Source organism: Pipistrellus kuhlii, unplaced genomic scaffold (assembly GCF_014108245.1).
Source record: "Pipistrellus kuhlii isolate mPipKuh1 unplaced genomic scaffold, mPipKuh1.p scaffold_m20_p_25, whole genome shotgun sequence".
In the NCBI taxonomy this organism is placed as follows: Eukaryota; Metazoa; Chordata; class Mammalia; order Chiroptera; family Vespertilionidae; genus Pipistrellus; species Pipistrellus kuhlii.
In genome coordinates this window covers 4,847,872-4,869,644 of record NW_023425524.1, presented here as the reverse complement: position 1 = coordinate 4,869,644, position 21,773 = coordinate 4,847,872, and the positions used below count along the sequence as shown (strand labels likewise).

The 21,773-nt window shown below is 39.0% G+C and overlaps 1 protein-coding gene across 1 annotated transcript in view; it reads right to left on the bottom strand.

Annotated features, from left to right (window-relative positions):
- The window catches only part of USH2A (usherin), a 397,013-nt gene that overhangs the window by 248,923 nt on the left and 126,317 nt on the right, over positions 1–21,773 (bottom strand). Inside the window, exons 21-23 of the mRNA XM_036453544.2 lie at positions 5,717–5,847; positions 1,530–1,656; positions 676–777 (exon numbers count right to left, since the gene is read on the bottom strand). Of these exons, the coding sequence (XP_036309437.1) occupies positions 676–777; positions 1,530–1,656; positions 5,717–5,847 (360 nt within the window). The remainder of the gene's footprint in view (positions 1–675; positions 778–1,529; positions 1,657–5,716; positions 5,848–21,773) is intronic.

Sequence of the window (21,773 nt, the reverse complement as noted above, 5' to 3'; positions counted from 1 at the left end):
ATGAACTAGTCTGTTATACAAGTCAATTAGTAAGTTGACCTCATTTCTCGGTATGGTGATTTTGTTTCCTTAGATCAATTTGATTCATGCTAGTTTTATTAATTTCACTTTGGAGTCAGTTTTTGTTCCATGTTCTGAAATATAGGAATTAATTTGTGGCCCAATCCCAGCACTTAGGGCACGTGGCTGGCATTCTCTGTTGGCCTATCTCTCTCTCCATCGTGGCAAAGGCCTAATTTTAGTCATCAATGGATACCCAGTGCCTTCTCTACCATCCACTCCATACTCAGGAGTACTCTTTGCTCCACTCACTTCAATTGAAAACCAAGCCTCCGCCATTTCTGTTTTCCGTGTTGTTTTGTGTTCAATTTAAAAATCCCCAAAATACTGACACTTAGTGCTAAAATAAAACATCATAACTTTGAGAAACTAGTATAATCCATTTAAGTACAAGTTTAATGAACTTGACACATCAAAGACTGGTTACTAAGATTTTCAATGCAAATAATACATGGTTCCTTCAGGGATAAGAGAGAGATCTAATAGAAACTTGTGGCATATTGATACAGGAAACCAGCATGGAATAACACATTGCTCATATTTTACAGGAATGCCATTTGATACTATTCTAAATACTGGTGACAGCATATCAATCCCATGTCTCCCCGCACTCACCAGCATCCTTCCTCAGGACGGCATAGTCCCCCGGCAGGCCTCCAACAAACACACCCGTGTTCTCTCCGATGACAGAACTGCCATTCAGGGGCCCCGAGGAGCCTGCGGAGGAGGAGAGAGAATCCCAACTTCAGCAGGAGGATCTTTTTCTTTTATAAAAATATATTTTTATTGATTTCAGAGAGGGAGGGAGAGGTAGGAACATCACTGTAGGAGAGAATCATTGATGGGCTGCCTCCTGCACGCCCCCTACTGGGGACCAAGCCTGCAACCTGGGCATGTGTGACCTTGACTGGAATCGAACCCAGGATCTTTCTGTCCGTAGGCTGACACTCTATCCACTGAGCCACACCAGGTAGGGCTGCAGGAGGATCTTTTTCTATTAATTTAAAGAATGATTAACTGCAAGAATGCTGCCCACCAATTATATAAACAGAGAAATTATGTACCTTTTCTGAGCCTTAATTTCCTTATCACTAAAATGCATATAATAACTGCTTTATTTTATCTGTCTTGAGGAAGTCAAAAGTAACATGAAGTTCAGAACATAAATACAAGCCCGGCAAACTGCAAGGACCAGTAGAAGAGACGAAGCTGCCACTAATGGCTTCATCTTACTTTCCTGAAACCCCACCCAACACAGATGAGAAAATGGTTGCCAGGTTTTATTTTAGAGGCACCCAAAGGCCAACGCAAATGGAATTTAGGTGAAACTGTGTGGAGAAAAAGGTGAAAGGAGAGATATACAAAAAGGAAGGCAACATCAGCATATCAACAGAGCCATGAACATACATCAAGCATATCAACATACACCAGCATATCAACAGAGCCATGAACATACATCAAGCTCTTACCTGTGTACTGCCCGTCAACTGTGATCCAGCCCGAAGCCTCATGCCTCACAGCGACTACGTCATGCCATTTGCCGTCATTATATTGTTTGCCATCATCATTCGTGGTGGTCACTTCCACTGCAGACCCCTGAAGGGAATGAGAGAGTGAGTGCATGAATGAATGAACAAATGTTTAAACAAAAATACATATACAGAGTGGGGAAAATTAGGTTTACAACTGTGAATATACAAGACACTATTTGTTCTTATATTACCATTTATTAATTACTATACTATTTTCCATATGAACAATTGTAAATCTACTCTGAACAGAACTTGTCTTTGGAATAAGAATATCTTACAAGTACACTTACATTTTGATGAGCTATATTCATCAGACAGGTAATACATTTTCTATTTTAAAGTTTTATATTTTAATTTTGTCAGAAACATTTAAAAAGACAAGAAGTTGAAGCTAATGAAGTACTAACCAGTTGATATTGTTTTAACGACAGGGAAAGGTCTGGCAAGTTAGTTTTTCTTATATACATTACACTACTAATAAGGAATTCGTTCACATTAAAATTAGCTAGCTATTAAAAAAAAATTGACTATAGGTGTTGTAGTTAAACTTAGTACCCTAAAATCTAGCATTGTACTCTAAAATCTAGCATTCACACTTATGCCTCAGGTAATAGTATCACAGTTAAAATGAGTTCCTAAGTGGATACTAAGAAATGACAGATTATCAAGAATAGAGATTTGCAAAAAAGGATGTGGGGGTAAGAAAAGAGAAGGAAAAAGAACCTTCTGTCTCAGCACTTTACAGCCAAGTGAACACCTTTTTCAGTTCATCACAAATGACACATGGTACTTCTTAGTGTGTATGAGGAAGTAAGACTAAGTAAGAGATATTTGAACTTTGTCACCATCCTAATTTAATACTACTACTAAGAAAAAGTTATCAGAAAATTATTCTAAACCTTCCAAGTCATCTTTCTTTCCTCCCTCCCTCCCTCTCTCCTTTTTTTCCTCCCCCCTCCATTCCTACCTTCCTATCTTTTTCTTAATATATTTTTATTGATTTCAGAGAGGAAGGGAGAGGAATAGAGAGATAGAAACATCAATGATGAGAAAGAATCATTGATCAGTTGCCTCCTGCATACCCCCTATTGGGGATCAAGCCTGAAACCTAGACATGTATGTGCCCTTGGCCGGAAACAAACCTGGGACCCTTCAGTCCGCAGACTGAAGCTCTATCCACTGTGCCAAACCAGTTATGGCAAATATTTCTTTCTTTTTTTTTTTCCTTAATATATTTTATTGATTTTGTATAGAGAGAAAGGGAGAGAGATAAGAGTTAGAAACATCAATGAAAGAGAGTCATCGATCAGCTGCCTCTTGCACACCACCTACAGGGGATATGCCCGAAACCAAGGTACATGTCCTTGACCGGAATCGAACCCGGGACCCTTCAGTCCCCAAGCCAACGCTCTATCCATTGAGCCAAACCGGTCTCGGCAAATATTTCTTTCTTAATTAAGTTTATTTCCTTGGCAATAATTAACTTCAATCCAATAACAATATTTAATAAACAAAAAGAAGATTGGGTAAAATATTACAAAATATTTTATTACTTGGAATGTTTCACAATACTACCTATTTTGGTATGTTTTTCAAAGAGAGAAAATTGATCCTTATCTGATGTATTATAATATGGCTGAAGATTTATATCACAAAAAGTGCACTGTTAACCATACTATTTAAAACATTTATGTTTAAATGTCCCTAAAATAGCTTCAGCAATATAACATGTCCATTCTACACATTTAATTGGCTCCTGTCAGGCCTCATACAGAGCATGACAACACATATGACATACAGAATTTCATATTACAAAAAAAAAAAAAAAAAAAGGCTTTTAATTTCCCAGGAGTATAACTGGCTTGCTTCTCTCATGAACAATATCCCACTCTCCATAGACAACTTGATTGGCAAGAAAAAATGACCACTTGGTAAGTCCATTTTCTAGCCCTTGGATTTTCATAGGCTGACTCTTTTTATATCTCTTTCCTCTGTGTGCTCTTTTATTTCCTTCAACCCTATTTCAAACATTTTACTATTTTACAAACACACATTTCATTATCGTAGTTTAATAATTAAAACCAGAACTGGTGTCGTGCCCAATTAATGTGCCCTGGTACCATGCCCATTAGTTTTTCCATTAGTGAATTCAACAATACTAATGGGATTACTAGCATGGCATGCTAATTGGGCGTGACATAAGAAACTGGCTTACTTCTTAGCATACCCTTGCTAATGATGAAATTAATGAGCATTTTATTAAATGCTGTCTCATCAAAGTGTACTTAGTTAGCGTTAAAATTGTTACAAACGATGCTGCATTCTAAAAGATCAGGTGCCTGCATTTGTGCTTCTTCTTAGGATGTTTGGCAACTGTCTCAAGTATTAATAGGTCTCTACATTGGAAACCTAATTTGTTGGGAGATAAAGTCATGGCAAGAACATATCGACTCGGTATGTCACATGTGTTTTCTACTTAGCATACTATTCTTTGATCATCATTTTCAAGATGATTTCCCCCAATCAACGGTAAGAGAATAATGCTGTGGTCAATTCTGGTGCCATGTCATTCAGTTTGTTCTTCCCATTTGGAAGCTATCAGACATGCTAACTATAAGTCAGTAGTCGGCAAACTCATTAGTCAACAGAGCCACATATCAACAGTACAACATTTAAAATTTATTTTGAGAGCCACATTTTTTAAACTTTTAAACGTCTTCTAATGCCACTTCTTCAAACTAGACTTGCCCAAGCCATGGTATTTTGTGGAAGAGCCACATTCAAGTGGCCAAAGAGCTGCATGTGGCTCTTGAGCCGCAATTTGCCGACCACTACTATAAGCTATTCAGAATTGTTGGAAACCTTTCCCTGTCATAGCTTCCTAGGCGGTGAAATCAGAATACTTTGTGAATTCCCTGTTAACGTCACAGAACATAAAACATTTAAATGACAATCACTAGTCAAGTCATTATTGGTCAATAAAGTATCATCTGATCAACTGAAAACAATCACATAAAGAATGGAAAGATGATAGCTAATAACTAGAGACTTTAAAAAATACAATTAAAAATTGCAGTCGTTTGTCTCTACCATGACTCTTAACAATAGTTCCAAAAGTTCAGTCCAGAATATGACAGCACATATGTAATTTTAAATATTATGAGGAATCTTTATCCCTTTCCCTAAATATTTCTTCATAGAATGCACAGTGTATGTTATACATCCCACTCATCACTTATGTTCAATCAGAGGTTTTTATAAGAACAAAGTACACAAAAACTTCGAGTTATTTTGAAACTATATGCTAGCTAGACGGTAACTTTAAATTCCTAAAAAAAAAAAAAAAAAAAAAAAAAAAAATTCTATTTTTAAAACTCAAAATTTAAAAAGCAGGAAATCTTATTCTAGAAAATGGTTAACTGTCTTTGAGCCTGAGTAGTAGTTTACCAATGATTGTCAAGTCATTAAGTTAGCCAGTAGGTCAACAGACATTTCTTTATTGAGCATGTAGTATGCTCCAAGGGTTGTGTGAAGCCTCAAGAATATGTTTGAGGATAAAATAGACTTTAATTGCATCGAGTCTGGCTATGTGTTCTGAAAGTTAGCTCTGCTATTTTAGCTGTGGGCAAGTTACATCACTTGTGTACATTTATTTTTCTCCATTGGTAAAGTGGGGATAATAATAGTATTTACCTCTACATTTCTGGTAAGGATTTTATGTGAAAACATGAACATTTATCTTAGTACCTGGAACTGTGTTACATCAGCACTGTGCTGTTGAGCTGTTACATGATTCCTGTGTATGTTTGATAAAGTGTGGATAATCATAGTACTTGCCTCTACAAAATACTGATGTAACCATTAATACAAACTCTCTTGCCCAATTGTTGAGGCTCAGTGGTTGAACACTGACCTCTGAACCAGGAGGTCACTGTTCAATTCCTGGGCAGGGCACATGCCTGCTTGCTGCTAGATCCCCAGTAGGGGGCATGCAGGAGGCAGCCAACCAATGATTCTCTCTCATCATCCATGTTTCTCTCCCTCTCTCCCTCTCCCTTCCTCTCTGAAATCAATACAAATATTTTTTTAAAAAAACTCCTTAACTTTTATGAGTAATCATTTACCTGAGGATCAAAGAGAAAATAAGGACGTCCGTGTTTCAACTGCAGAGCCAAGTACTCCTCCTGGCTGCCTGGGGACGCGGCAAAGACGAATAAACCTTCCGGCACCCGTGTTCGGAAGCTGGCCTTAATGCCTGTGAGACAAGGGCAGTCTGCAAGTCAGTGCCGGGTTTGTTGATTCTCCCTGATAAATGTATGTTTGCTTTTATGATTACGGTATTTATGATGCAGTGAGTACATTCAAGCAATTAAACAAAGGGGACATACTGAGGCAAGCCCAGCCATTTGGTTTCAAATCTATCCCGTTAGGAACGCCAACCTGGACTTGGAAACCCAAGCCTGCACTCCCAGGAATCCATATATAATGAAGGTTACATGTATGCAAAACTCATCAACAGAAAACACATTGGGTCAACCCCAAATCGGATACTCAGAAATATCCACTTGAAAGTGTTATCAGAGTCGTAAAAATAAATGGGTGTTTGGAGATGAGTGACAGAAACACAGGGCCCTACTTTAAAATAAAGAACCAGTCCAGTAACAAGCTAAGAGCTAGGAAGACCTGCTAGGAAGTGGTCCACAGAGTAGAACTAATGTCCCAAAACCCCATTCTATAACCAGGTTTGCATCCTTCAGAATGTTAGGGGCTCCCCTGGCCTTCACAGCACCTACCCACTCTACCCTAGCCACACCATGCTCCTGCCTCACAGAAACTCCTCAAGCTCAGGATGCAGGCAGTTTTCAGTGGTCACATAGACACCCTGACCCTGTTATCACCTGGTCACCTCTCCATTCTGCCTGGGATCCCATCTGCCACACCACAGCGCAGCTTCCCTTGTGTGAGGAATTTCACTAAGTGCATTGAAAATGGCAAATATGGGTAATCCAATTCCAGCCAGCAGCTATCTTTAAATAATGTGTTCATTTACATTTGAATGGCTTCACCCCTTTTGATAGCCTAAGGGCAAGTTTACATGTAAACAAGTTTGCTTCTCAGTTCCCAGGGCAGAAAAAACAAGGTTTAAAATTATTAGATATTAAAATTTATTCTTAAAAATATAAAAGTTTATTAATTAAAAAAAACAAGGAAATTAAAGAACCTGATAAACAATATTAACTGTTGATTATAATAGAATCAGAGATACTGGAGGGGAGTGGACTGACAGTTCTCTCTGGGGGGGTGGGGAAGGGGAGTGGTGGATGCAGGAAGAGACTGAACATAAACTGTGCACCTATGGATGAGGACAATGGGGGGTGGGGAAAGGGCAGAGGGTGGGGTGGGAACCTAGTGGAGGGGGGAAAAATGAGGAACTTTTGTAATAATATGAACAATAAAGATTGATTAAAAAAAGAAAAAAAGAAAAAAGAAAATGGCAAATATGTTCAAGAGGCACAATCTGTTCTGAATGAGTTTCCAGTTTAGGTGGAAAGATCGAATGCATGCATACATATATCCCAATAAAATAATGATATGGTCAGAGCCCAGTAAGAGCTCAAGAACATACAAGGGAATCATGTAACAGCTCAACAGCACAGGGCTGAAGAACTCATGGATGCCGATTGGAATTATGAAAGTTTGGAGGAGAGAGAGCTCTTTTCAGGCTGGGCTGGGAGAGAAGGCTTTCATTCTGAGTTCATCAGACTGCAACCACCTCAACAGCCACGCATGTCTAATCGATCTTTCCTCCTGCTTCAAGTCCCGCTAGGAAGATGAAATAAATGGGTATAGCTAAGGTAAGAGTTACTTATCCCCGATATAAACCACATTGTCTCACTCACATTTTATAGACAATTGGCACTCTCCATGTACAAGAAGTGTCAGAGATAAAAGATGCTGTGTTAGAGTAGTTTACCCAATTGGTCAAAGATGTATCAAGAACTGCTGAGAAACAACATGAATTAAATATGCTAATGCGATAGTCAAGGTGTATTTGGTCTGGAAATTAACTGCGGTATGGAGAATGGAGTCTCAATGCATAAGCTCCTAAAATTAAAATAACACTCTGCGCATAAAAACAACGGATCCTCTTACTACACAATTATTTCTTTGCTCTCAGAAAGAAAGCAAATCCTCTTGGTTTCATTATCAAATATCCCTTCTGCTCCATTCCCACCTAAACCAATTACTTATAGATTTCTAGAGGTTTGAATGCAGCATTAAGGAATGTGAAATGATACATATAGAAGCAACTCTAACTCAACTTATTTCAATTATGCAAATAAGTTCTAAGTTAGAAAAGGTATTTCTTTGTACTTGCAGGCCATGAGGGAGTGCTAAAAATGTCTTCATTCGTAAAATATTTATGGCTAACCAATCTATAAATACATGAATAACAATATCTTTATTGCTTACACTTGACAAAATATTGAAAACTAATCTGAAAATATTATAAATGGCCTGGAATTAATCCCTGAATGGCTCTTTATTACTCAAAATTTTGTTCTTATTCCTTTCAACAAATATTATTTCTTAATTTTTTCAAAATTAAATTGTTTTTCAGCTGTTTATCACTGAAGAACTTGGGAAACATTAGATCAACATTTAAATATTTCACTGGGAATACAAATTGGGATAAAAATTAAGAGAATGCTCGAGAAAGAAAAAAAAAACCACCACAAGAATAAAGCATTTTACTACATGGAACTTTTGGGGAAACTGACATTAGTTATAATCTTTACAAAACAAAAAAATACTCTATTTGATCTTTTGAAGTAATTCTCCATTTCCTCCTGTCACAATCAAACACAGTGGCTGTCTGAACATCACTGTTATGAGGACTATGATGCATCTTGAAACTGTAGCTGAAAAGAGGAAGAAAGAGTCTTTAGAGAATGACTTCCACAAGAAGAAACGATTCAGGGTGAGTTGTAACCATAGAGAGATGGAATCACCAAAGGAGGGACCACCAATGTGAATTCTCCACTATCAAAAGCAACCAAGTCCAATGTTACGAAATGCAGGCCATGCCACCAAAGCACAGCTCAAATGGTCCATTCTGAACAGCGCTGATCTTAAAAGCCAACAGAAAACTACAGGCTGAAATGACACAAAACATTAGGTTAAAATAAGATAGACCTATTTACATATATCTGTCTACATCTGTGTCTATCCATAGTTACCAGTCCATCCTTTGATTTCTATTGTAGATTATACCCCAAACTGCTCTTACACCCCAAAATACTGATGTAACCATTAATACAAAATCAGAATTTCACACGAAAGACTGGTATGTTATTAGAATGATACTATTTTTAATATAAATGCTTCCATCAACATCAAGAGTTGTAAGTTGATTTGACTGTATTATATATATTCAATTTCAATCCCCTTAACAGCTAGAATATTTCACATAGGACATAAATACATTCCACTTTGGGCTCGTTGTAGAAAACTCTTGAGTTGGAATCAAATCAGGATAGTCTAAAATATGAACTGAATACCAGCTAATGATGAATGAATTGTAATCTATACATAATACTTCATTATTTTATAGAGCAAAATATAGAAAATTCAGTGTGTATTCTGGTTTCCTATTATAAAATAATGTTTTATCTCAATATCTTGTAAAATGGTTAGTATTTTAACAAGTAACTCTAGCAAATAAACTTTAAGCTTAGGTTTAAAAAATTTATGAAGTGAATTTGTATCATGATTTATTTTTGTTTCTATAAAATTGAAAAAATTAACTTCTGAACATAGATGTATTAATCATATCACTTCTACTTTCATGTTTTATATCTAGGTGCATGAATGGTCATGTGTTTACATATATAATTCATTTACACAGTTGCCCATTTACATGTGTACACATAGGCATACATATTTTATAGAATTACATTTATATTAATTCAAGCTGAATAAAAGGGAATTTCAAAACTTTAAATATACTAAGTATACTAAGTGCACTAAAATATGTTGTTTCATTTTGCAAAACAAGTATTTTGAAAATCAATCAAGTTGCACTCACTGTAGCATTAGCACAATTGCTGAGTGACTTTGACCTTGGAATGATTTCCTTGTCTTTTATGTCAAGTCTGATGGTTGGAAGTGTTCAGTGACCTCAGGCAGCATTAAAGACATCTGCTTTGGGGTTTCTACACCAAAGCCTCCCCAGTAACAATCTCAGTGGGTGCCAAGCAATCAGACTAATATGAAAATATAATTTCAGACTCCTTTGGAGCAAGCTAGGATCTCAGAAATAGAATAAAATAAAAAATAATTCTCCTTGTGGCACTTTCAAAGAATATATCGTGAGCTCAAAATAAACTCAAAAGGTCTACTTCCCACTCTGAAGTAGAAGATAATGTGGAAGATAATGCAATAATCGCTTTATGGTTCTTAGGTGGAAGAATCCTGCCTGAACGAGTGAGGGGATCTGAGACAAAGGAGCAGGCTATGCTTCCAGCATTGTGGACCAGTGAACAACAAATACAAAACAAAACAGCATCCCCGGGACTTCTGGCTTCCTGGAGATCGACACTTAAGCACACGTCTAATTCTGAGCGTGCTGGACTAACCACATCATACCGCTCCAATAAGCAGAGAATGGAAGGAATCAGGATGAGAGAATGAAGGTCCGTGGCAGCCAAGTCTTCCTCACCGTGACTCCCAGGGCCAGTCAGCTCCTCCCTCCACTCCCACTGTATCTTCTTGTCAGAAGAAGGAAAAGGGGAAGTCAGTCAGCTGCCTAGAATCACGTGACTTTGCTGGTTTTCTAGGGATAGAGCAACCGCAGTCTGCTAAGGGTCAAGTGTCTTCACTATGATGGCATTTGTGGGACTCTTCAGAGAAAAAGAGTATTTTACAAAAAGGGCCCAGTCTTCTCCCTCCACACCAAGGAATGGCTAAACTCTAAATGTGATCAGACTGCAATATTTATTATCTCGAAAAGTTAATAAATGATGAATGAACTGTAATTTTTGGAAAATACTAGGATACCAATAAGTGCACGTTGAATGAGTAAACAGAATACAACCCTGTAATCCCTTTAATAGCCATAATATATAAGAGTATATATTATATAGTATATAATATATAATAGTATAATCACTATTACTGCCACAAAGGGACTCCTTATATGTAACTAGGACATTCCAGGATCAACTTAATTCCTGTTTATTTTGTTCATTCTATTATGGGGATCAAGAATAATAATTTGCAGGGTAATAATGCATGTACTTGAATCTGGTTATTAATTCATTCCTAATACTGTATCATCATGACACTAAAATTCCAGGTCAATTCAATTCAGTAAAAATAAATCAAACTTGTTTTACACAACCAATCAGCGGAAGGTTTTCCTGTGAGCAGACAAATGTATTCATGGACAAAGTTTTTAATGTTTTAATCAGTTCATATAGCTGCATCTCCTCTAAAGTAGACGGCTATAAATCAATCGACTGTGTTTGGACATAATATCAAGAAGGGCAAAGATCAGATTCTAAAAGGAAATTGACACCATCTACTATGGACTTGAGAGAGGGTCTGGGATAGGACCCCTCCCTCCACCTCACCAGGAGGCAGGTTCTGGTGAGAGAGTTAAAGCCCAGAGAGAGAGTGAAAACAATCTTTCAATTTTATTTCTTCCAAAGTTCTTATATTTTGTAAAGACTTTTCTTTGGTGTACCTCTAAAGAATAAGGAAATTGGTGTTTGGCTCAACGATAAAAAAAAAAAAAAAAAAAAAAAAAAAATCTAGAGCCAGATGGCCCAGTTTCAAGTACCAGCTCTAAAACTTACATGTGACCTTGGACAAATTATTTAATCTTTCTGTACTTATTTCCTCATGGATAAGTGGGGATAATGACAGTTTCTTCTTTCACAAGGTTCCTGGGAGAATGAAAACGAATTAATGTGTATAAAGCACAGTGCTTAGAACCATTTGCCCCTACATAGGTATAAACTATTATTCTTATGAAAGTTCACTGATTTCCCTTGCTTCTGGAGGCCCTTGATTTTGCATTGAGAACAGAGGGCTATGTTATAGCTTTATTTTGCACATTATGAAGCACAAAGCTTCATAATGTGCAAAATAAAGCTTCATAATGTGCATAACTATCTACTCCTTGAATGCCTGTACAACCCCAAAAAGTAGGAGCAGTCTGCAACTTGAATGATGTCAGGGTTTCTGTGAACACAAAAGCCTCAACGTACTCACCCACACAACCTTCTCACAATCCAATTTCTCTTAAGCACATGACACTTGATTCTACAAAACCATAGTTTTGGGTAAAATGTAGTGACTTCCTATTCAATTTTAAGAGGCATTTGTAGCATCTACAATGCACATCACTGGGGATATGAACATAAAAAAGATGTTGACAACAGACCACTCAGGATAAGCAAAGATATTTTATTATAAGATTAAATAATATTATATTAATAAGATTGGTTCATCCCCAGCTGGCATGGCTCAATGGCTGAGTGAGCATCGACCTAGGAACCAGAAAGTCATGGTTTGGGGAACATGCCTGGGTTGAGGGCTCCATCCCCAGAATGGGGCATACAGGAGGCAGCCAATCAATGATTCTCTCTCATCACTGATATTTCTCTCTCACTCCCTCTCCCTTCCTCTCTGAAATCAATAAAAATGTATATTTAAATAATAATAATATTGGTTCATAATATTATTATATATGACAAATATAGCATGATGTTAATAGTATTATTTATATCATGTTCAAGTTACTGAAAGATTAATTTGGTTAAAATAAAAGGTTGAATACACTTAAGTAGTAAATGATAAATTTATGAATAAGTGCATAAACAAGAAAGCAGAGAATATATTTTATGCCCTAAAATTTTGAGCTAAGTGACAAAAGGAAATCAACTTAATTTTTTCTGTTTGTTTCTCCTGCCTGTTTTAAAGCCACTAAGTTGATACCTGTTTTTATTTTACTTTATTTTCCTGCCACCCTATTATGCTCACCACTGGTAAAACAAACAGGACATTTTAGCTTTAATCTCCTTACTACATAACCCAAATAACTTCAGTCATGTTTGCATTAATGCTGCATTAATCATGTTGTTGCGTATTAATGAGTTTTCAGGCTATGCTAATTACTGTCATAGATTCTGCAGCAGCCCATTAAATATACAAATTACAGAATTAAAGAGCCAGAGCTCTTCATGATTAATCTCTAAATGGAGAAAAACTAATGATGTCTGTACAAAGTTTCTCTCTACTTTTGGCTGAGTGAGCCCAGTGAACAATCAATTAGACTATTTGAGGAATAAGGACCTCACGAATCACACAGGTTTTATGTAGGTGCTTTATGGCAACAGTGGACACTGCTTTATAGTTCATAAAAATCCCATAGTCTTTACCTGTCTCCTGGCTACCATGTTGTCCCCTATTGAACGTAATTTGGAATATGGTAAGTTCATGCTGAATTCATTCCAGTGAGGATCTAAAGTACCAAAAGGGACACCTGAAAAGCATATTCATCTAAAGGAATGATCACATGAAGCACTACAAACACAAAGATCGTCAAGAAAATGTACAATTTTCATAAAAGCAAAATTATAGTGCCATTGTATCCTACATAAAGTCTCTATAAAATCATAGGGTAGAACTGTCCGGCACAGCAGACCAGATCTGGAATGAAAGGTGGAACTTGATGTTGACATGGCGGGTAGATGGTATCTTTCAATACCCAGCTGTAAGCTCAGGGACAAAGGGTGGCTCCTCATTTCATGAGCATAACAAGAACTCTGAGGCCAGGGACACAACAGAGGGTCACAGGCTAAAGAATGAGGGGGAAAGCTAGTGTAAGAAGGAAGAGATTTAAACAGAGACAAGCACAACCATGTCTGTGCATGAAGAGGTGAAGCTTGGACATCCAGACGGCTAGTACAGTTGTGTGTGGAGTAGGAATCTGGAGTCCGAAAGGAGAGTGGAAAGGTAGACTTTAGTCACGGAGGGCAGCCTGGTAGGAGCCAGACAGCAATGCAGGTTCTAGGCTCTGGGCAGGTTTCTAAGAACATACAGGAAGCTGAGTACCAGCACCAAGGAAGTGATGAACATGGGCTTAGGGAGGTGCTCAGAGGCCCTTTGTCAAAAGTGTGTACAAAGTCAAGGCCCAACTCTTCAGTAAGACTGACTTCCTGAGAAGCTTGAATCATGAGTCTGAATCACCTAGCACTGGCCTCCAGGAATGAGGTTGGATGAGCCCAAAGGTCAAGGTTAAGAGGCTAGTACCTTGGCAAGAGGAGGCCTACAGCATTTGCCAGCCTACTGTTACACAAGAACCTATGGAAATTGCTTTCTTTCAAGGTCAAATGCGCTAATGCTGTGCTGTCATACTAATCTTAGATGGGAATTACAGCAGACATTGAGCTGTAATAGAGGAAATGTTGGATATTTTCAGAGGGAAAACAAAAGGGAAATAACTTCCACTCACAGGGTTCTCCCTTGTGACACACACTGAACTAAGTAATCATATGCGATTTGTTCCTCGCAGTTCATTTGTCCCCATTACACAGATGCAAGAATGGAGGCCCAGAGAAATTACTCAGCACTAGAGAAGGCACACTAACAAAAAGGGAAGTGTCATTAATTTTGTTTTCTTCTTGATAAACAGCTTAGTTTTGTTGAGCACAGGGACTCAACAACTGTTAAGAGAAGGAAGCAGAATAATAGAATAGAATAGGTAAGAAGTCCCATAAGGCAGAGCTAAGCAAGTAACTAGCCAACTGATAAACTTGATCTCTGACACATGTTCTCATAAACCTACAGGCCTCTGTCTCCTAAGCTTTTCCAAGAGCTGTTGCAATTGTTATGTCTATGGGAGGCATGCAACTTAAACCCTATAAATGGCCAGCTATGGATCTATTAAGATCTCTCCTTGCTTCTGTTTCCAAAGATGTGTTTCTCATATGTTTTTCCTTTTTCCCCCAATAAAGGAAGTCTTTGAGAATGGGAAGAGTGACCACATTTCCCAAGCCATTTATTATTAGATCAGTTGCCATATAGCTGGGCACACGATGGAAATTCAATCAATGTGACTGGCTTACAAACCCAAATGCAAACTGACTAGAGAAAGACCTAGATTCAAATCCAACAACTTATATATCACATACACACACACACACACACACACACACACACACGGAACGATAGAAGCTATAGCTTGGTGGTCAAACTAAACAGAAGTTAAACACGTAAGAAAGATATATATTTTCCTGTGGTGAGGGCATGACATGTACAGAATAGAAACTGGTCGTAGATTCTTTTCTTACTGGGAAGTAGGTCAGTGACCTTACAGTTCTATACTCACCTCCTATACTCATTACCCTACAGCACATGTGTCAAACACAAGGCCCGCGGGCCAAATCCGTCCCGCCAGGCCTTGCTATGTGGCCCACACCGCGCTGTGATCACTGCACTCCGCTGCGTTTCCATCACAATGTCAGTTTATGACTGTTCAGTAAACCATTCGGCCCGCGATTTAGGCTGGATTTTAGATTTTGGCCCCTTCTCTGATTGAGTTCGACACCCCTACCCTACAGCTATAACCAGGGTTGACTGAGTTCTTTATAGAAGACCCTCCCCCTCAACAGTCCAGATTTCCATCCCCACACAAAGGTAAGACATCCATCACAGGTGTTCTGAGCATCTTTCAGACTGAGTGGATATACTGGGTGGTATTTTAAGTAGGAACCTTCGTCACTTTAGCAGCAATGGTATGAACACAATGTGGCCCAGGCAGAAAGTAATCAAATTGATGTAGGAAAGGCACACGACTTGAAGTGGATAAAATACAAATACATCAAAATTAAAGTCAGTGTAATGAGCTGAAACACTACAAATGCAGACAACAGCGCATCAGCCAAAGCACAGAAACCCCTTATAGGCAGTACCAAAGCTGGCAGGAAACACAGAAACTTGGAAATCCCACAGGAAGTAAGCAGGCGTACTGATTGGGTGCTGCATGTACTGAACAGGAGACTAAGTGGAGAAAAAGCTATAGGCGGGCCAAAGAAATACAGTGGGCCAAACTAGAAATACAGCAAGAGAGGAAACTAGAGGGGGCGGGAGGAACAGTTCCAGAATCTGCAGATAGATATACACTGAGTGGCCAGGTGATGATGATCTCTGAACGTATAATAATCTGGCCACTCAGTGTATATTCTCTATAATAAAAGGCTAATATGAAAATTATCCCCTTGACCAGGAGTTCGATCAGCAGGCAGGCTGGCCAACTGCCCATGTCCCCTCCCCCTGGTCAGTCTGTCCGGACCGCACCCATGCACAAATTCGTGGAGATGCCTGTCATTGGACCCGTGTGCTCTGCTGAGGCCAGCCTTGGCAGCGCTTTCTCTTCTTCATCTGATTTTGTTTCAGGAGAGAGCGCTCAGGACAATGTTACAACCTCTGTTGCTGGCATCTAGACAGAGCCCTTTTTGACACCCATCTGTGCTGCACGCTGTGGACCAAATAATAAAGGTAATTCTGGAAAATTACCCGAATGATAGATCATCTCACACTCTCGAATGGAGAGAGAGAATTCAGACCCAGAATCCTAAACATGAAGGACTGAAGAGGATCAGAGAATTCAAATGAAATGCTGCTGTAGCGAAACTGTCAATTACCCAGCATCCTTTTCATTACTGTGCCTTTTATTTGCAGGAAGGTTTCTGGTCCTCTCCTTGGAGTCATTACAGAGCCCTAGCAAGGCAGGGGAATGACTGGGAAAGAACTGCCCACCAGTTCTGCTATCTCTTGTCAAAGGAAAAGATGCTGATGCAGAAGTCAGTGTATTTTTAAACTTCCTGCACTTGTCAATGCAGAAGATGCAACTCAAGAGTGAAAAACCTCCCGGACTCTAGACTCTGGAAACTTCTGAGAAACTTAGACATGAGATGGGATATTTCCTATGGACCCCCTTGCAGGTCAAGAATTTGAAGAGTCCAATGAACTGATACTCATGAGAAGAACATGGATTTTTTTAGGATGGAGACTGGCACCTTGCAATTCAAAGATTTCCCCTTGCCCCCAATTTTATTCTTCGCTTGTTTTGATGAAATACTATATTAGAGTTACACATTGGCTAAATATCTATTGATGCCCAGCATTACATTTGGTTCTTTTTCATCTTTCATTTAATCCTAAAATTGCTGTCCCTACTTTAAAGATTAAGACACTGAGGCTTGGCAGGTTTAGTTCTAAAGGAATGAAGAAAAGATTGAAAACCACGTCTTCTGACTCAAGTCCAGGTTCCTTTGTTTGTTTACTGTAAGGCATCTGGCTATTTAAAAATTTAATACAGGAACTATTAAGATGTTACATTTCCCAAATTACAATGCCTTTCATAAGACTCCTCTGAGCAAACACTGACTGGGTCTCATTTAAAACCAATTAGATGGAAACTAATCTTTCTATCCCCTAAGAACTATACCTTTCCAAACTATACCTTTCCCAGAATCACCTCCTACTATTCCCCCTCTCCCCCCAAAAAGTAAAAACAACCAATAAAAAACTAGTGCTATATCTAAAGGAGACTGCCTGCTTTTTCCACACTTGCTCTTTACTTTCTCATCTTGATGCCTTTACCATGATCGCCCTTCTCCTTGGATAGAATGCCATGCTTAGTCCATTTGTATCTTTCAAAAGTTACCTGTTCCTCACAGAGTATCTCACTTCTTTCTGAAGCCCCTCCTGATAATTCTAAGTGGATATGACTTATTATTCATGATAATAAACACTGCTGCTTGCTATCACATGTCAGGTACTCAGAGATGCTTGGCATGTTGATTTCTTTATTGGCCACAATACCTATATCAGATATGCCCTGCCGACGACCACCCTCACCCCTACACTTTACACACCATGGAACTGAAACCTGAGAAGTTACAGAATTACAAGAGGTCTCAGACCAAGAAGGCAGTAGAGACAGATGTAATTTCAACCCAGGGCATTCAAGCCAGGAATGTGGGCGAGGCTCTCAGGAATGCAGGTGAGGCTCTCAGGAATGCAGGTGTGTATGCATTCTACATGCTGCCTCTCATTCCTGTGACTGACATGATGCTCCTTGTTCTGCACTTCTGTACGACTTTCAGCTCTTCTTCTAAGCTTTGAGAGAAGGGGAACTATCCCTCCTGTCCTTTTAGCCCCTTGACCTGGGAAGGCTGCCCTTTCACAGAAAAGCAGCAAAACTGTGTACTGCACAGACTCACACTTCGTACATGTTGCTTCCTTACAATGATTTGCCCAGGTCCCTTTTCATATGTCTAACTCCTCGTTTGGAGTCAGGAAAAAACAGTCAGGAATATGTTTGAGTATCTGTACAGTATCTTATTCATATTTATGGCCTTTGGAGCATGGGTGTCTGGTGAATTCTCCACCAGTTTTTTGTAAAAATTGGGAGAAGATGAATCATGAACTCCTGCAGAGCCAGCCTGAGTCAAGCTGCCGCTGATCAACTCTCTACCCTGTCACTGCTTTCAGTTCCATCCTTGGCTACCGAGGTCCCCAGACTCACTGTATTGTGAGAACTAAAAGGCTGATGGTAGCTCTGACCTAGTCCATTTCTTCTGTTTTGGTTGAAGCTACTGAAGCAAATAAAATCCCCACTATGTAAAGAGCATCGGTGACCTTGCTCCAACCCTGCATTGCACCTGTTGTCCTGGGCCAGCCTGGTGACAGAGTGATGGGACTCTACTTGGAAATCCCCTGGGATCCCTGGGCCACGTTCTCTGTTCCCCACAGACAAAGCCTGCTCACAACTACTGCGAATCCAGAAAGATCAGAAAGCGTAGTCCATGTGAAAATGTTAAAGACTGATAAAAGCGTAGTGTTTTCTCTCCCAGTGGGTTCAGAACTCAACTTTAAGAGAGAAAAACCTCCCTTCATTTCCAAATTCCAGAAATACTGTGGAGCCCAGGTAAGTGTAATGCTAAAATTAGCACCACAGGGAGGGTGAGGGGAGACAAAAATGCATTCCAAGGTTAACGAGGTTTGGAAAATACCTGCTCTCTGAAATCCACAGTGAATAATAACTTTTATCCTAAATAAATGAAGTCATCATGCAACAACATCAACAAAAATGATGATAACAAAAAATCAGGCTCACTTGTTTGAACCCAATGATTCTCTCAATTTATTTATTTAGTTATTTTAAAAAAATATATTTTATTGATTTTTTTACAGAGAGGAAGGGAGAGGGATAGAGACTTAGAAACATCGATGAGAGAGAATCATCGATCAGCTGCCTCTTGCACACCCCCCACCGGGGATGTGCCTGCAACCAAAGTACGTGCCCTTGACCGGAATCGAACCTGGGACCCTTCAGTCTGCAGGCCGACACTCTATCCACTGAGCCAAACCGGCTTTGGCTGGTTCTCTCAATTTATTTCAACATTTCAAGTATATTTTGCATTCAGACCTCTGTTCTATGGAAGGACCAATAGCCTGTAGGGTGGATAATGTGTCAATTATTCAGTGAATCAGCTCTGTGTCCCACTCAACTCATACCCAAGTCGGGAGGGTCAAAGTCCGTCTACTTATAGGGTTAGCTGAGCTCTGAGCTTACACACACAAAAAGGACATCAGTGGAAGTCGTCAGAGATGGGGTTTGTGAAAGGACTCACTCTAGAGAAGCTGCATTAAACATGAGTGTCTCAAGGCTGGGGAAAGCAGTGTGTGAGGTACGTGGTTCCTTCATTGTGACTGAGGAAGGATAGCCACTCCCCCAACGGAGGAATCAGAAGCTGAGAGCGAATGCACCGGGCTCAGGCATGGAGACACAGGGTAACATCCATTCCCATGTAACACCCCAGAGACCCATGATGTCATGAACTTAAAGGGGAATTAAATTAGCACACAGGTCTGTAATTTTTCTCCTCCATATTTTCAAGAAAAAAATAAATAGCTCTTCCTTTCTGGGCTTTATGTTGATTTTCATATTATCGCTTTAAATATGAATGATTACCATGTATAGGTCTGACTAATTCTGAATGATGATAATCAGGAAATCTCCTTTCCTTTTGCAGTAAACTTACTGATAGCTTCATTCCTTTTCTTAATCCCTTTCACAGAATTGTGGATTTGTGGGGCACTGAGTATTATGATTGATTACAATATTTGTATTATAATGAATCATGATTTGGTCTATCATGCTGCTTATGGGATACCTGCTCTGTACTGCGCTGTCTTGCCCACACACACTAGCAGAGACTTCTTTTGACTCAGAAATACTGAGCACAAAAAACAATTCATAGCGAAACTCTTTGTAGAAACAACCATTTCGAGTCTCAAATTACAATGCCTAACTAGAGTGCGATTAATTTCCAAACCAAAGCAAAGTACGTAGGACATAATAGCTCTGAAAATCTCTCTCATATCTTCCTATCCTGTAATAAAAAAATTAAGGAGCACTACATATATAGCTAGATGCGAGCATGATTTTGCATGTACAAAACTTCAAAAATATATTCCATTTCACACAGACTTCAAAAAAAAAAAGGTTAGGGAGACAAATTTAGGAAGCAATATTAATTAAAATGTCTCAGGGAGAAGGATAGATAAAAAAATGCTTACTTTAAAGAAATAAAAGGGAAAGCCCTGAAATTCCACATACCGTGTGTGTGTGTGTGTGTGTGTGTGTGTGTGTGAGAGAGAGAGAGAGAGAGAGAGAGAGAGAGAGAGAGAGAGAGAGAGAGAGAGAGAGAGGGGGAGAGAGAGAGGAGAGAGAGAGAGAGAGAGAGGAAATTTAAAAAACAATTCAATGCAGAGTCATGTCTGAGAGAAATTACTATATAATATATTTTCACTGGGACCTGCCTGTGTGTGGAATGAATGACCCCCTTGGAAGCTAGAAGCAACTGGACCTGAGAATTATAGTGCATACAGACCTCATAACCCACAACTTGAAATTGCTGACCCAATTCTTACAAAACTCCTCGTTGGCCTGTGAAATGTTTCTTCGAACCAAAAAATTGTGACCATTTGGAGATATGAGAGGATCAGACACTAAATCAAATCTAAATAACGTGGGACTCTCTTGCCCTATTTATTGTTTTATATCCAGAGTTGTATTCAGGATAAGAAACTATGTGTTTATAACAGCCAAGTGGCAACCAGTTGACCAGAATAATCTATTGATCAGGCTAAGTTTTCACTCATGGAGCAACTGTGCTCATATGGTCGGGTACATGAATTAAGGAAAACATTTTGGATTTAAAAATGAGAAAAGATGAATGCTTTAACAAAATAGAATATTTATGAAAACGTTTCAGTTCTCTTCTAGTTTCATTTAGATAAACCCTCAGAAGTGTTTTTTGGAAGGTATAGTAGAAAAGGTGATTATATCAGAATCAGATTATTATACGCAAACCGTAGGTAGAAGTTAATCTCAGGTTGTTATGAGGTTGTAAATGCTTTGCAAGTCGGTAGGATACATGAGTGATCTTTGTATCCTGGTGTTTCCCATGCTGACTAATACCTAGTAGACCTCTTAACAGAGAGTTGTTCTACTCAGCCCATCCACACTTTGTTTAGCTAAAAAAATGCAGCACTCCGTTGAAGAAAGGCAATAAATAAATAAATAAACAAACAAACAGTTTGGGCTCAGCATGTTCTAAAGCTTGCAAGAATAAAACAAAACTGCATTATCCGTCTTCAGTTACAGAACCCCTTCCATTACCTAGCCTGAGTCACTGTAACCCTATTCCATGGGCGATGTGCTTCAGTTAATTGTCTCCTGCTCTCCTGAGGCCATGAAAGGTCTTGCCACACTCTCTTTTATTTTCCCTGGCATTTTCCAGCCTGTGAAGTCCTGTCTTCTTACTCATCTTTGCTTTTTATTGGCCTTTTCAGTGACTTTTACCTTATCACTTGCTGGACTTTTGATTTTCATTTGACTCTGTTCTGGCAATAACATGTAGATGTCATGTCACTGAATTCCTCCCTGCTTCAGACTCAGGGCCCCATGCCCTGGTGTGATCCAAAGAATGAGCCTGGCTTCAGGGCGGCCATGAGCCCAGAAATCTTTCAGGAAGACAACTCAAGGCTGGAATGGCAAACAGGAGAAAATACATAGGAAACCAAAACAGCCCATGC